This window comes from Pseudorasbora parva, chromosome 1 (assembly GCF_024679245.1).
Source record: "Pseudorasbora parva isolate DD20220531a chromosome 1, ASM2467924v1, whole genome shotgun sequence".
In the NCBI taxonomy this organism is placed as follows: domain Eukaryota; kingdom Metazoa; phylum Chordata; class Actinopteri; order Cypriniformes; family Gobionidae; genus Pseudorasbora; species Pseudorasbora parva.
Genome location: NC_090172.1, coordinates 20,980,377 through 20,998,559, shown reverse-complemented (window position 1 = coordinate 20,998,559; position 18,183 = coordinate 20,980,377). Strand labels below are relative to the sequence as shown.

The following is an 18,183-nucleotide window of genomic DNA, read 5'->3' as shown; positions in this document are numbered from 1 at the left end:
TATGTGATAATATTGCATTGTTATAAATTTTATTGATTATGTGTACGTGTCTAAAAGAACATATAGCATGCTGTCACAGGCTGGAGAATCCCTTATATGTTGGTTCATTGTGATTTAGGATCAGAACAGATCAGATCGGTCATATAATCTTATTATAATATAAATATAATTATATAATATATAATATAATATATATAATATAATTCCTAAGAGATACATCATTGTGTTTGTTTGATAAATACATTTTGAAAGCCCTGTCAGAGAATTTTTCCGGTTGCCGCTTTCATAACAAGCCCTCCAGTGAACTGACGGGAGCAGAAGGTATGCAAAATATGCAAATCTTCTTCAATCCTAGCCATTGGCGTTAACTTCCATGTCTCCAGTGCGGGCACAACCATCAAAGCACAGCGTTTTGGAGAGAGCCTTAAAACCAGTGTAGAAAATAGCCTATTACTTATTAGTTATGATGTTTTTGAATGTAAAAACCCATGTAAATGTCATAAGTTGATCTCAGACAACAGTATAAAAAAACTGAAACCCAGTTCATGACACCTTTAAAGCTACACTGTGTGATTGATATTTTCCCCCATCTAGCAGTGAAAAGGTATATGATCATCCCGTGAATATTAGTTTCTTTTCCTCTCAATTCCGATTTCGTTTGAACTCCTATGGTGGCTGATTTTTCAAGATTAACATGGCAATCCCCCTCTTCACATTTGACACAGTGCCATCGAGTGTTAAAATGCAAAAGGCGAAGCTTGAATTCACTGGTGTGTCTCTTTGACTAATGTACTTTCAAGATGGAGGGGCAACATGGCGATCGGCATTCAAACCCCTCACCTGTATGTATTTCCAATGGCATATTATAAACTTAGGAGAATACTTTATTACTTGAAAGAAGTAAATATACAATAATAAACACATGTTATATATTTTTCAAAGAACTAAGTGTTTTTAGCTAAGTATAAACTAAAAAAGTTACACAGTGTAGCTTTATGTATTAGCTAAATATTAACCACTATTTTCATACCTCACAGAGAACTACTAAGAAACTACAGTTTCATAATTAAAGTGAAACATATCAATTACATGGAAATTAAAATTTGAACCTCTTTCATCAGTCCCCAGAGAAAAAGTAAAGTAACCTATACTAGATTACTTCATCATGTTTTGTGTTAGCTTATTCAATCTTGTTTAGAGTTATATTTTACGAGGTGGCTAATTCATATGAATTTGTACAACCTCACTTGCATGAGTTTGAAAGTTTTTTGCTAAACCATATATATTTGTCGAGTTACCAAATTCATTAGCCTGGATGCCAGCCGAACTCAGCCCCGCCCACAACATTTGAGCTCAGGCAGTTCGGTCTGGACTTGATCCATAGAGGAGTGATTGTAGGTTGTAGAAAATTTGATTGTAGGTCTATTCATTTGAGGTCTTTCCTGGTTTGGTTGAAACATGCCCCATAATTAGAGTGAGGTTGTACAAATTTGTACAAATTAGCCACCTCGTATAATACATACGAATTGGTCATGAGATAGCGTCGTTTTGAACTGTTTCTCTGTTCAGTTCATGTCTGAGTAGATTAGTTTTCATTGTGTTCTATTCGTTTACCCATGTGTTTGTTTGATAGCTTCCCTGTCACCTGTGCCTGTTAATTAAGTCAAGTCAAGTCAACTTTGTTTATATAGCGCTTTTACAATGACGATTGTTTCAAAGCAGCTTCACAGTGTTAATCAGGAAAATATTGCAACAAAATTTGATTCGGCTGTACAGTCATTCTGGAGAAAATGGGGTTTGCATTTATTATTATTATTATTATTATTATTATTATTATTATTATTATTATTATTATTATTATTATTATTATTATTATTTCTTTTGAACAAAAAGGAATATCTGAATTACTTTCAGTCATATCTATGCGGCCCTGCACAATGATCATCTGAGCTAATTTGCGTAAGAATAGGATAAAAAAGTGATAATGGGGGAAAGAAAATTTTAAGACTAAACCATTTTAAGACTATATACAAAAGAAAATAATTGTTAAGTTCTGGTGAAGTTCTCCTGGCTCACCCTCACATTCTCACACAGCGGTGTAGAAGCAATATGAAATTAGAGGTGACATATTAAAACATGGATCTTTTGAAAGTGATGGAAATTTCTGGGTCCCCCCTACAGTTATAATGATAGATACACCCACAGTTTCCCAGCATCAGTCATCAGAATAGCTTCCATGCTCAGTTGTCATTACACTTTATTAAATCAATTTCTCAGCCATAAATGCTGATCAGATGCCAACCTGGAGACATTTAAATATACTTTGTTGGCATGCCTACTGACTTGTGGCTAGGTAGACTAATTCCCAAAGTTTCAATTTCATTCATTTATAAAGTGTTTGATCATGCTAGACTCTCACTGCCTCCTCTCTATTAACACGAGGTATAGTATTATAATCATGAGAGTTAATTTGGGCCATACCTCTGCATACCTCTGTTTGTGTTGTAACATCTGTCATTTAACAGCATTCTAAAGTCTTAATGTCCAGACATGATTCAGCCTTTTCCATAACAGAGGCAATGACAACTTTATGATTATGAGTTGAAATAAGATTGCATACCAAATGGAGTTGGCTCACAATAGAACCAGAGCACAATGACCTTTCGTGTCTCTTAGATTTGCTTGAGATAATGTCATAATTAATAGTATACAGTTTGAACAAGGAAACTAGCAGAGGCTTTATTATTTATTAATAATGCAAAGTACTTACAGTTATTGTTAAAGGCTACAAGGCTGCAATATGGAATTTTTAGCCTTCAAAAGAATAGGAAATTATTTGCCTACTATAACTGACAAGGGTAACTGTGACCTTCTCCAACTCCTTCCTTCTACCGCATGATGCTGACTTAAAGCTGGAATAAAAACTTTTGCTCATATTTTTGCCCCAATTTGCAGTCTGGATGAGTCGTCAAGGTTGCAGATTTTGGGCAGTCAGAGTTGACAGACTTCACAGAAAATAGCATAATGTATGATGGGCACAGACTATTGCATATTACAGCATATTGCATGACGCGTTGCAACTGAATACAGCACATTACAGTACACATATATGCTAACCAGCCAATTAAAAAAAGGGATCAATTAAAGCCAATTAAAAATAAATCAAGGGAGCAAAGTCACAAAGCTCGAGAAAGAATGGAGACAACTGCAATCGCATCAGAGCTAAACCAACCACGTAATTATACTTTTAGCTCCGTCGTGAAATATTTAGCAAACAACATTCTGAGATAAATCTTGATTCATTCATTTTTATGTTCATTATCAGAGCTTAATATTAACACTTGTCCGGCCTTAGTTGATAAATAGCCTGAATGTCAATAGCTGCGAATGACTGATTATATTAATTAAATATGAATATAACTGATAATGGATTAGTATATTGATGGACAGTAACAACGTAGATAAAACAACTGGCTATGCCATTCACCTCTAACCCCCTATGTAATCTGTACAGTCCATGCTGACCACATCTACCCATCCAAATCCATGGGTCATTTTAATTTTAATTTATTTTCTATTACGGTCATCTCATGGAAATTATGCATCTCCTAGACACCAGATGTGAGTTTGTTCAAAATTATTTGAAAGTCTAGTAGTGTATAATCCTCAGTCGTTTAATACATAGCTATGTCCAGTTTTTTTACTACAGCGGATTCGTTTTCACAAACTTGCACTTTTTTTTTTTTTTTCAAAAGCTTGCATTTTCAGGCCCCCAAAATGCCATAGTATTGTAAATAAATGACCAGAATTCATAAAAAAAGTTTTTAGTCAGCGTAATGTACAAATGGCTCATTTTTTGTTTGTTTGTAGATTACCAGCACCTGGTTATCAAGGCTTTGCATGTTTGTAACCCTTTGCTAATTTATGATACACTTAGTAGATTGCGTTGGTCATTATGGAAATGAGCTGGATGTGTGTCAGTGTTCTTTAATTTGCACATTGTCAGTAGATCACCCGCATAATTTTTTTACACACATCTGTGCATTATGGGATTGAAGTCTCATGCTTATTTGCCCTGTTTAGTAATTCTGACCCTATATCTGTAGTTGTTTATTATTTTCATTTTTCCTTTGCTTTTTGCAATCTAATCAGAAAAGGCCAAGGTTGGATTTCCCGAAATCTTCTTAAAACTACATCATTCTTAAGTTATACCTTAAGGTGTATCTTAACATTAATACGTGTTCCCAAAAATGATCTTAGTTAAGTACACCTTCTGTAAGTCATACTTTCTGGAGCACTCTTAGGGTGCGTTCACACTTGTCATGTTTGGTTCGATTAAAACGAACCCTGGTGCGATTGCTCGGTTAGTGCGGTTCATTTGAACATATGTGAACGCTGCCATCTGAACCCTGGTGCGCACCAAACAAGCGGACCGAGACTGCTAAAAAGATGGGTCTCGGTCCGCTTCCAAACGAACTCTGGTGGGGTTCGATTGATATATGAATGCAACACGGACCAAAGACATGTAAACGGACCAAAAACAGGACGTAATGTCAAGATGGGACGCATAGTCAGCTGATTTGAGGACGCGGAAAGATCGTGTATCCAAAATGAGTAACGTTAACGTTAGAGGCCAAACGTGGAGCAACGAGGAAGTGCCTTATCAATATTTGGTCCGACGAGCATGTTTCGAAAATGCTAGAAAAAACGCACAAAAAGCATACCTGGTTCTTCTCATCAAAGGACCTGTGTTGCCCATTATTAGCAGGGACAGACACCAGAAGGGTCGTCTCTTTTGCATAAGAGACGCCCGGAAATCCTGCTGCTGTTTTAAATGTTTTGAACATTTTATGAGCTCTCAGCGAGTAAAAATAATGCCACATGCATAAAATGACCACGTTTAATCCAGCACACAGCGTTGTTTTGAGTGTTTTGAACATTTCATGAGCTCTTCATGAGTTCTCAGCTTGTAAAAATAATGCCATATGTACACGCATAAAATGATCGCGTTTAATCCAGCACACAGCATTGTTTTGAATGTTCGGTAAGCGAGCTCCTACGTCATATAAGCCGACCAATCAGGTTGTGACCGTCTCCCTATGCCTTTGCTTCAGTAACTCTAGGTTTGCTGTTAAAAATGCCAGTCTGAACGCTAAGCGGACCAGGACTATATGTTTTGTTTTTGTTTTTTGGTCCGGACCAAACGAACCAAACTTACCAAACTACAAGTGTGAACGCACCCTTAGCTATACCTTATCACTGCTGACAGTGGCCACCACTGTTTATTTACATCTCTGTCTATATTATTCTGCTAATTTAAGTGTTTTCATGCAAATAATACAATTGTCATTACACTAAAGGTTGTTAGCTTTTTATTTATATTATCCAAAGGTATAGGCTACATCAGCTGGCAAACCATTATGGAGTCTTTTTAAAGCAAATGATTGTGGAGGGGAGTTTGGTCAAACTATAGCAGCAATACAGCGAATAGTTGTGCTAAATCAAAGACAGCGCTGTCCACGGATCCAATTAGTGTATGTGCAGTGCACTATACTGTATTTCATCGATGAAAACTTGAGTCCCATTGCTACAATGTTAGAAGCTGCATTTCAAAATAAATGTTGCCTACCCCGGTAGCAAATTGTTGGTCCGACTTTGTCAAGACAAATCCGACGGAACTCATCCCCCAAAATTCAGCTGAAATTCGCTCTTCTCTTTCTCTTTTCTCTGCGATAGTAGCTGGTGATTATGTTTCGCATGTTGCCCCTTTATTGAGTAGGTCATCCAATAACCAATAATGTGATGCGGGCAATTAACCCTGCTTGTGGAGTAAATGAAGGGTTAATATATATATATCATAGTTGTGTAGTATGTAAGTCATAGTTAGTGTAGTAGGTTAATTCATGAGAGGTTGTGGGTTTGCACAATCATTTCAAAATTTTATAAAATATCCATGGTTGTATTTAGTTTGGATTATATTAAAAGATCTCACGAGTCCTGATAAATGCAATTTCAACTATTTGAAGGTGAGGTAGATGGAGGTGCTTTTATTATAAAGAACACCGCTTTCTCATAAAACGCAGTTATAAACAGCCCCTGCATGGAATGATTAATCGATTTTTAAACCATTGATAAATCAGCAAATCAGCACCGCCACCTCGAACAGCACCTGCTAACGCTGCACTTAAAAGGAATAACTTAAGCAACCTCCTAAGGTATAGTTTGGGGAACACAACAAGAAATGTTATTCCTTTAGTTAAGTTATACCTTTAAAGTCTTCGTAGCACGCTAAGAGACAACGTTATCTGAGAAAGGCAGCACAGATCAGATCCACTGGTCTGTAACTTTTGCTAATTTTACACAATTTAAAATTAATTTATATCAACATTGACAATAGGTTCTTTTAATAGAGAAGTTTGATGCCACGTTAAATGACCAACAAATTATTGAATCTTGCAATAAACCTAAACATAAATTCTTTATCAAACAAATCTGACAATCTGAAAACAGCATGATTAATAGCTTGTTTTTACAAGTGGATTACACGACTAATTGCTCATCTCTGAACAGTATATAGCACACTGTCTACACACTCACTCAGCCAGCTCTTGGCATGTTTTATAAGTCTAGAGGCAGAACACTGATGAGGATAGAAAGAGAGGGCAAGGGTATAGAACTCAATTAAAGCAGAAATACTTTTTTAATAAGTTTGCTGTCTTAATGGCTGCTGTGCTGTTTGCAAAGGCAAAACAAGTTTAATTACATGGGTAAAGAATAATGGGAAATCCAGAAAGAAGCCATTTCTCTTTGACATTACTATGTTACAAACCTTGATAGCAAATTAGCAATCAACCCTCTAGATTTTTTTTTTTCCGTTTTCTCCTAAATGATTAACCTCTATTGATAAATTCATTAAATATGAATATTAATATGTTTTATTGTTTGAATAATGCAAAGGACAATTATAAAGGGAGGATAAATTTAAGAAGAAGAAGAAGAAGAAGAAGAAGAAGAAGAAGAAGAAGAAGAAGAAGAAGAAGAAGAAGAAGAAGAAGAAGAAGAAGAAGAAGAAGAAGAAGAAGAAGAAGAAGAAGAAGAAGAAGAAGAAGAAGAAGAAGAAGAAGGGCAGAAACACAAATAGTCCAGTCCTGGAACAGAACTATGATCCAGACAAGGGAATCAGGAACATAATCAAAACAGAAAAAAGGAGGCCACAACAACTTAGACCACACAGGCACAGGAACAATAACCAACAAATCACAACTCAAACAGGGGTATACATACACAGGGATCACAAGGGCTAATCGGGGACAGGTGAAGGATATTAATAACTATGGTAACAAATGGGCGTAAAAAGGAAGGCAATGAAAACAAATGATAAACAAAACACAGGAATACACAACACAGGAACAATGAGAAAAAAATATTTTCAAAATAAGAGTTAATTAAACAAGATGGTGACACTTATTATATAAAAAGTGTGACACAACACTCATTATATAAAAAGTCACTAATTTAAAGATATATTTCTTATATTTCATATTGTGCTGCTGAATATTTGGTGGAGACTTTTGATCAAAAGCATCATTGCTGAAAAAAAGTATCATTATTGTTATTAATACAAAATCTTACTGGTCTTACCAACTTTTTTAACTTTAGTGTGATACAAATATGCAATTTAGAACATCTTGAGAACTGCATTTATGTAAAAAAAATCTAAATAAAAAAGCCAGGTTCACATAAAACCTTAAGTAACCAGATTTTTAACAGAAGTTAACTGTCAGAAGTAGATATCAAAATAATTATCCAGCCATTTGTGAAACAGCCATTTGTGACATATATGTTTCTATTGCTTCTAAGCATCTACAGCAGCACAAACCTAATTCCTCATTATTTTTTACCATCACTTGTCACTAGGATTTTGAGTTTAACACCTATTATTGAATGAGAAGGGATTTAGAAACATCACTGTGCTTTAGACAATGATCATCTCAATAACATGGCAGCCATGGTGGATTTGCCTGTAAATGTGCTGTGCAACTAATAGATTGTTGTCTTGTACATTTTAATGGGATTATGTATTAAGAGAGCCAGGCAGTAAAAACGGCTTCCTATCGGTTCAGCTAATGGATTCATACATATGAATCCATACTGAATGAGGATTTTGTCATTAGAAATGAAATGCTCCATGCAACACACTCCTTCTTGCTTTCATCTTAGTCATGTAGGGTTAAACATGACTAAGCATTCTGCTTATTAGCATTACAATGAAAAGAAGAAGAAGAAGAAGAAGAAGAAGAAGAAGAAGAAGAAGAAGAAGAAGAAGAAAAAGAAGAAGAAGAAGAAGAAGAAGAAGAAGAAGAAGAAGAAGAAGAAGAAGAAGAAGAAGAAGAAGAAGAAGAAGAAAATTAGAAGTGAAATTTAATTATTCTGTATTTATAAATTCAGTAATATGTTATCATCTTGAATGGTAAAGTGGAATGGAAAGAGGAACAAACTGTAAATATAATCTAATATTTCAGGAGTCTTCTATTTTACTTTTAAAGAAGTCTTCTATTTTACTTTTAAAAACTACTATTTTACTTTTAAAGAAGTTCAGGAGTCTTCTATTTTACTTTTAAAGAAGTCTTCTATTTTAATTTTTAAATAAGTTTAAAGGTTCACCTGCTGACATGAACCCATGTTATGTTTTTGTTTTCATGCATTTCCCTAAGCTTCAAGTTCATGAAGTTCATCAGTGTTCAGTCAGTGGCCATTAATATGCTTTTCAGGTGTCTTACAACCAGCAGTGTGTAACAGTGGACAAGGAGGGTCAGATTATCATCGGGAAGCTGCTACAGAAGCATACGTTTTTGTAACACTTTATTTTAAGGTTCAATTTTTAACTAGTTGCTTATTAGCATTCATATTACTAGGATATTGGCTGTTTATTAGTACTTATAAAGCACATATTAATGCCTTATTCTGCATGACCTTATTCTACATCTCTTAATCCTACCCAATATCTAAACTTAAATGCTACTAACTATTAAAGGTAGGGTAGGTAAGAATTGGTTGAAACATTTTTTTTTTTCCAAATTTGTTTAAACTTTCTTTATATATCAATACATAATTAAAATGTAGGTACTCTGAAAAAGAAAGTATAACAAATGAGTGTCTGTAGACCTCTCACGACTGTTTTAAAGACAGCTCATTATTTATATTCACTCCACCTTCTCCCTTCTGGGCTCTTTCCAAAGCCACGCCCCCAAAACACCTGAACGCCGCTCAGCTATAAGACTCATTATTTACCCGAGACGAACGGAGAAGGAGTGGAGTACATGTAGTGACATCATCATTAACCACATTATTTCTGGAATTATAATTTCTAACATACTGAAATAGACAATAATTGCATTTAGACATGTTCAGACACACATTCATTTAATTTAAATAAAAAATACATATAGTTTTGCTTTTGACAGAGCCAGCAGAGAAGGCCATTATGTCCCTGCACCCCACCACTGAGTATTAGTTTTTTTTTTTTTTTTTTAAACAATGTGTCTTGCTGTGGTCGAACTGAACTGAACCCAAACCAATACAAACCATGTTACTATATTGGATAAACATTGCTTTTCTGAAAAGTGCATTTATACTTTGTGATAAATCTTCAAGCTTCATCAGGTCAGAAGAATTTGATGGAGAATTTGATGCTAATTTTGAAATTATTATTATTATTTTTTAATAATAATTAGTCTATGCATGGGACCTAAAACAAAAAGCATTAAAATCAAGCTCACTGAACTTGAGGGTTAAGAGTGTTGGTTCTTGATATAAAGTCTAATCTTGGCTTCTTTACTTTACTTTGTGGTTGTGTAATAATGGCTGCAGCAATATAGTTGCTTTCTAGAGGTGCTTCTAACAAGCAAGTTTTCTTTTTCTGCTTAGATGACTAATACTTTATAATGTGGAAGAAATTTCCTGTGCATCTGCAGACATGACCTCTGTAGCAGGTTAAAAAATGTAGAAGATCTTTTGTAATAACTATGTTTCATCAGTTTTACTCACCAATGACTCCTGTAGGAGGATGTAGAGCTTGTTGTGTCCATGTACATGAGCAAGATCCAGTGGTGTATATCCATGACTGCTGGCGACCTTTAGGGCCTGCCGGGATCCAGGACACTGCAGCAGAGCACTGGCAAGATCTTGCAATCCATGCTTGGCAGCAAAATGCAGGAGAGTAGGAATGTCGTCGGAACTACACTCTGGGGGGGAATAAAATAAACACAGTTTTGTCGGGTAACCAAACAAATATGCTTAATGTTGTAATATTTCATTTGACTGGTTTTATTTACTCAGACTAATTACACATATGTCTAGTACAATTATGTGGTTTTGTTTCATAATTCAAAGTATACTTTTTTCTTGTTTTCCCCCTTAAAGAATGGAAGTAAAATGTGACAACATGCCCCATAGTTTGGGTACATTGTAACATGTGAGGGGCACATTGTAACATAAGCAAATGGCAGCTTAAAATGTTATCTGATATAATCAAGACATATCTGATAAAATCGCTCTACTCCCTCTAACCCTTAGTTAACTGATGTTCTTTGTGAACACCGGACCAAACTTAGAGCAGCAGAGAGAAAATGGCGCAAATAAAAACGACCCATCTGACCTGAGGAAGTATCTATCTCTGCTTTTTTTTTTCTTCTCACATGATATCCATACAGCTAAATCCTCATATTTCAACAACAAAATCAACTGCACCTCAGACACGCACACTTTTCAGAACTTTTCAACTACAATCATCAGCAGTCAGTTCCCACCTTCACACACACACAATTTCAAATCGGCCACATCCACAGCCAAACATTTTCTCTCCTCCTTCTCTACACTCACTGAGGCTGAAGTATCTAAACTTCCCCTCTCCAGCCATCCCATGACCTGCCCTCTAGATCCCATCCCCTCACATCTTCTACAAGCCTTCTCCCCTACACTCTTACCAGCACTAACACACATCATCAATACATCTCTCTGCACCGTCATTTTCCCCACCACATTCAAGCAGGCTTGGGTAAAACATTAGACACATCACTTGTAGAGAACTACAGACCTGTTTCTCTCCTACCATTCATAGAGAAACACTTGAAAGAGTTGTTTTCAACAAGTTCTCATCTTTCCTCTCACAGTCTAATCAACTGGTCGTAAACCAGTCAGATTTCAAAAAGGGCCACTCAACTGAGACGGCATTATTGTCAGTTACTGAAGCCCTGCGGATGCCAAAAGCTGCATCCAATCATCAGTCCTCATCCTCCTTGATCTATCTGCTGCCTTTGACACTGTGAATTATCAGATTCTTCTGTCCACCCTCTCTCTCATCACTGGGCATCACAGGGACTCCACTCCACTGGTTTGAGTCCTATCTCACAGGTAGGTCTTTCAAGGTTGCCTGGAGAGAAGCGGTATCCAAAGCACATCAACTGACCACAGGGGTTCCTCAGGAGAGTGCTTGGACCTCTCCTCTTCTCCATTTACACTGTAAACCCTAATGTTGTATTTACTTAAAAAAATCAAGTAATCTTGACTAAATATTATTAGTTTAGTCCAAAAACTCCAAAATATCTTATAAGTTAGTATAACTTATTATAGTCCAAAATATAAGTTAGTATAACTTATTTACCTACAAAATGCATAAACTTAAGATTTCAAGTTGTATGAACTCAAAATCATAATTATTCATAAAAAAGCTCACTTTGGTCTTGCTTTAATGTGATTGGCCATGCAAGGAGTTCGGTCTGGCAACGAGAACTAATTCACTGATTGGATGACATTTACAAAAGGCAGTCCTTTTCACCTTGTCTGTTGCTGATTCAAATTAAGAAGGACTTTTTCATTGTGATGCAATCTTAAATTCGATAAGTAAATATTTGTAGGTTACTAAACCTAACAATAATATGTGAATTTTATACATATTATATACTTATATACATGTTATACCCAACTTATAACTAACCAGATTGACTGTATTTCTGTTTTAATGAAAATAACAGTTTTGTTTAAAGTCACCATGATGGAGATAAGTGTTTGGTTTAGTTGGGCTCTTGAAACTTGACTGTGTAATATTAATAGTTCTCTGGTTGCTCTGTGTTTGTGAGACACATTTGTTGAGGAACAATGAGTCAAGAGAACATGTCATCAAGTGGTGTTTTTAATTCATTGATGATGAAAACATCATCATGTATTAACAAAATCCTTGATATCATGCAGAGTCTAATGCTCTAATTGTCAAAGTGGTTTATAATAGATTTAAAATATTAATATTAATAGCCATGAGATCCTTCACTGTTGTGGTAATTGAACGATGTATTTATTTAATTATTATTTGCACTAAAAGTTGAAATCTACGGCATTAGTTAGAACCACACACACATCAAGAATCGGCGTATGAATCTCTACAATGGTGACAATCAAAAATAAAATAAAAAAAATTCTGATAAACAGAGCAACTCTAAACATAAAACAAGCTACAAAAACATCAAAACAAAACAGCAAAAGTATAAGCAAACGGTAAGAATTAAAGAAAATTAGTCAGAATTTAGACGCATAATTTATTCATGCCGCAATCCATGTTGGGACCCATGGGGAAGTTTTGATTGGTTGTACCCAGCATGGTGTACTGAACTGGTGTAACAAGTTTGTTGAACTTAAAATATTTGAGGCAATGAGTTACATCATTTTTTTTTAGTTTTGATTCATATGATTTTGAGTCATGTGTTTTAAAAGGTTTGAGTAGCTTGTATTTAAAACACAAAGACAAAGATACTAATAAATATTGAGTTCATTCAACTTAAAAGTGGCTCTTTGTGATTTTTTAAAAAGTATTTTTAACTAAATGTCTTGGGAAAGCTACATTTTAAGTCACTGTAACAAAAAATTTTTCAGTTGATTTCATAACATGTTTTAATTTAACTGAAATGAAAAGGTTTATGCAGTATGTAATATAGATATTTAAATTTTTTTTTTACATTTAATTTTTAAGTTCATTAACTTAAAAAATTTGAGGCAACGAGTTATATCAAATGTTTTGAGTTCTGCTTACTAATTTGGGTTTACAGTGTATATCACTGGGACCAATCATTCAGGCACATGGCCTCTCGTATCACTGTGTGCTGATGACACACACCTCTACCTCTCATTTAAACCAAATGATCCGACAGTAGCTGCACGAATCTCAAGCTGTCTGGCGGAAATCTTGGCATGGATGAAAAAACATCACCTGCAGCTCAATTTAGCAAAGACTGAGCTGCTCGTCTTCCCTACTAATCCGACCATACGACATGATTTTGCCATCCAGCTTGGTTCATCTTTGATTACCCCTTCAGTGTCGGCCAGAAATCTTGGAGTAATCTTTGATGACCAGCGGTCCTTCAAAGACCACATTTCAAAGACAGCTCGGTCATGCAGGTTTGCGTTGCACAACATCAGGAAAATCAGACCGTTCCTTACAGAGCATGCAACACAGCTTCTTGTCCAAGCCCTGGTAATTTATAGACTTATACTGCAATGCGCTTCTGGCTGGACATCTTGTTCAATCAAACCACTGCAAATGATCCAGAATGCTGCGGCACGTCTTGTCTTCAATGAGCCCAAAATGGCTCATGTCACACCTCTTTTCATCTCTCTGCATTGGCTACCACTTGCTGCAGATCAAATTCAAAGCTCTGACTCTTGCATATGTATCTTCGACAAGCGCAGCACCCAGATACTTCGACTCACTCCTACAAGTCTACACCCCCATCAGGAGCCTTCGCTCAGTTTACAAGCGAATGCTTGTGGTACCGTCACATAGAGGCATGAAATCCCTCTCCAGAACTTTTTCATTCATTGTTCCTGGTTGTAATGGCACAATAATGTCATTGTTTAATAATGAATTAAATATTTTTTGAGTTTGACAAAAATAATAATGACAATAATAATAATAATAATAATAATAATAATAATAATAATAATGATGATGATGATGATGATGATGATGATGATGATGATGATGATAATAATAATAATAATAATAATAATAATAATAATAATAATAATAATTCTCAGTCTTTATTCACCTTGTTCTCATGGTTCTCAATAAAATTAATAAAAATATATAATATAATAGCAATAGGGGATCATTGTAACACATTCACAACATGCCCCACCTGCACAACCTGGATTAAACTGGATTAAACTCTTGTCTTCTGATGATCAACATTAAAGAACTCTCTCAACTGTTAAATAACATATATAATATTAAAATAATATTCTATTTTTCTTATTTTAAATAAAACAGAGATGGAAAATGAACTTAAGAAATTTACCTTTGCTATGGTAAAATAAATGTTTGATATGTTCCAAAGATTATAAAATCTTGATGCAATTTTTTTACACTAATACACTAAGTTTTGTCATCCTGGCATGTGTGGAAAGTGTTAAGCCATGCGTGTTACAACTAACCCCATGTTAGTTTGTGCCCCGCGCTCCCCATCTTATTAAAGGAGCTCCATTTAAATTATTTGACTTTCATTAATCAAACACAATAGCAAAGGTTAGTTTACTTTATGGTCTTAATAAATAATCACTTCAACCTAACGAGTAAGTGTATTAAAAAACACTTTTTGAGCAGACCTCAAATATAATATATATATTAGGGGTGTAACGGTTCACAAAATTCACGGTTCGGTTCGATACGATACACTGGTGTCACGGTTCGGTTCGGTACAGTTCGGTATGTTTTAGATGCGTAACGCCCGTTTCACACATACTCCGTCTGCAGTGCGTGTGCGGTGCGTGTTGCGTTGCGTGTGCGTTGCAGGAGCCCCACACCCTGTAATGCTTTCACATATGCTGCGTTTGCAGTCCGCAACTGATCCACTGTTGCATACCACAAACACAGCATTTATTCATTATTTTTTAAAATCCAAAAGTTTTTACTGAACATGCCTCGTCAGAATTCAAATTCTCTTTGTTTACTCTTTAATCGAAGTCAGGTTACGTAGCCTACTACATTTAAACAACATTTTATTAAATTCATTTATTCATATTTATATACTTTAGATTTAGCTCACACAAGTGGCAAAACATTTAAACACAAATTATAGCCTTAAATCACAAACATTTTAAATTAGAAACTTACAATAGTCTATTCAAAAACAGCCGACGTCTTTTCTTTCGTTTTTACACCCTTTTAAAAGAAATCCTGCAGGTCAAAAAGAACTTTGCTTTTCACCTCCAAGAATGAATGAGTGCTATCCATTATGGCACATTTTTTAACCTAAATGCCAGGTAAGGTGTCATTTTGTTGCTTTACTTGAGAAAAAAGCCATGTGTTGACTTTGAAACAAGAGTATATTTTAAATGATATGCATCTGTGGTGAAATTACTAGATTTTCGCGTCAGTACATGTTTATTTTAATGCCAACGATCTTCTGTCGCTTTAATGCCCTGGAACGGACTGACGGACCGCATCTGCGTGCAGTGTGAAAGCTGTCATCCGTTAACATGGGTACGGAAAAAAATACACACCGCACACGCACTGCAGACGGAGTATGTGTGAAACGGGCGTAAGGTCTCATATCCGCGGCTATAAATGGACTACTCGCCTCAGTGATGTCTTTTGCCATTTGAATAAGTAGGAAATGTCTGTCTAAATGCTGCGGGATAGTTTGTGGGATAGTTTGTGGCTGTTTCTCCTTTTTATCATTTTGTTGTCTGCGTAAATGAGTTGATTGACATGACATGAATTATTTCCGCTGCTGTACCATCAGCAAATGCGACAAACCGTTGTTTTTTAATCCATCACTCTTGCCAACACCATCATAGCTTACAAAGAATACAAAGTTCATCCAAACACCAGACCTGTTGGTTATTGGAGGATCTTCTATTTCTGGTTTGTTAAACGCAATAGCCATTTTGCCACAAGCATTCAGCGCGTAGCCTACTGAGTAAGCGAGCACCTGACTGAGCAGCCTAAAACATATTTGTTTTTTTCTTTCACTTCGGCGGTGTCAGGGGCATTGCCTGTTATGTCGTTTTGGTTATTGGGCTACCTTGTTGAACGCATATTAGTATATTTCACACACTTTTTTAATTTTCCAAATCTAATTAATTAGTCCAAGAACCGTTCGGTACATAATGCGTACCGCGTACCGAACCGAAAGCCTCGTACCGAACGGTTCAATACGAATACGCGTATCGTTACACCCCTAATATATATATATATATATATATATATATATATATATATATATATATATATATATATATATATATATATATATATATATATATATATATATATATATATATATATATATATATATATATATATATATATATATATATATATTCACATCCCATTTTAATTCTGTGATCTAAATGTAAAAAAACATGTATGTTGGTACCTGATTTATCCAATTGATTAAGTGATTAAAATTGGTCACATTCCCAAAATGGATACAGGAGGGGAAGGATTAAAAAGTAACAAGAATGTGTGACATCAACCAGAGAGGAAAATCATTCCAGAGGCAAATTTGTGGCAAATTTACAGAAATCCTCAATGGAATGTTTCCACTCCCGATCATGCAGTTTTCTATTGAAATGTCTTTGCTGGCACAATTTTGCAATTGTAAATGTGACTGCACCTTAAAGGCCCACTGAAATCAAAATTTAAGTTTTTTAGCTTTTAGTATGACTATGTAAGCCTTAAAGTTATGAATAAGCTGGTGTGATCAAAAACAATGACAACATTAGCATTTTGGAGATATAAGAATTCAAAAGTTACAGTCTCCCACTTTTGTTCAAACGAATTACAAATTTTGATGACATCATCGCAGACTTCACCTTCTGGTCAAATCTTCTGTCCAATCAAATGCTTTGTATAATCTAAAGCCCACCCCCTACACTGCTGAAGCTGCGGATGAAATCGGTCAGTTGTACACACATTTACTAATTTCTACACGGTGAAAGGCACATAGCACACTATCTATGCAATAGGACATGATTCAGTGTAAATATGCTTTTAGTTGAGGCGAATTAAGTTTTCACGTTAGTTTCACGCACTGCATCAATGCGCACACACCAACGGCTCTGGTCTAAATTTAGACTACAGACACGAGAGTGCAGCGCGGATCATATGCGCGAGTCGGCGCAGACAACAAAACATATCAGACCAATTTGAATTCTGCACAGAATGCTGCATTTCAAAACAATATGGAGTAATTTATGATGATAAACAGTTAGAGGAAACTGGCTTTACCAAACAGAAAGGCTCTAGTCAAACTGTATATTAATGAAACATTATTGTTTCAAAAAAGGGAAGGAGCTGCTAACAGCTGCAGCCGTTTCAGGGGAAATTATGTCAACACATTGAATAATGCAGCGCGTTCCAAAGCACTTCAGTGGACCTTTAATAATGATAACAGCATACACCATTCAGGGATAACATTATGACCACCTTCCTAATATTGTGTTGGTCCCCCTTTTGCTGCCAAAACGTCTTGGTTAGTATATAACCCTCGTTCCCTGAAGGAGGGAACAGAGACGTATGTCAGAACTGACAGACGAATTGGGATCTGATTTCAGAGACCAATCTACTTAGAGTGTGTAAAAACGAGTCAATGGAGATTGGCATGCAATCCAGGCATTCCACGCTCCGCCCCGCAGTGCGGGTATAAATAAGGAAGTGGAATAGTAGATCACCTGTTGACGGAAATACGTCTCTGTTCCCTACTTCAGGGAACAAGGGTTACATACGTAACCGAGACGTTCCCTTTCAGTCGGTCATGTTCAACGTTCGTCGGACCTGACCGACGAATTGGGATCCCTACAAAAATACCAGGAGGCTGGCCCTCCCAGAATCCTGCTTGAGCGCACTGGACCATCTTGTATGGTACGGAAGTCAGGGCTCCAAGCAGGGAGGTCAGTTACTGCTCTTTCTGCAAGACCCACTCAGTGTGACTACTGGATAACACTGGGAAAGTGTGCCTGTCTCGGAAGATGGTACACTGCGGAGCCACGTCCTTCAGGAAAGGCTTTGTGCCTTAATACACATAAGGACTAACCTAGCAGGCTAGTGCAACATATGGCAGTCTCTGGGGTGGTTCTAACCTGGTTCCAGGGGGGAAAGAACACGCCCAGAGACGACAGAGTGGGGTCTGT

At 36.1% G+C, this 18,183-nt stretch overlaps 1 protein-coding gene across 6 annotated transcripts in view; it reads right to left on the bottom strand.

Moving 5' to 3' along the window:
* LOC137061404 (B-cell scaffold protein with ankyrin repeats-like) overlaps positions 1-18,183 on the bottom strand; it is a 145,747-nt gene that overhangs the window by 50,310 nt on the left and 77,254 nt on the right. For all 6 annotated transcript variants that reach the window (XM_067432466.1, XM_067432465.1, XM_067432464.1 and 3 more), the window contains one exon: positions 10,048-10,244. In XM_067432466.1, coding sequence (XP_067288567.1) covers positions 10,048-10,244 — 197 coding nt within the window. The remainder of the gene's footprint in view (positions 1-10,047; positions 10,245-18,183) is intronic.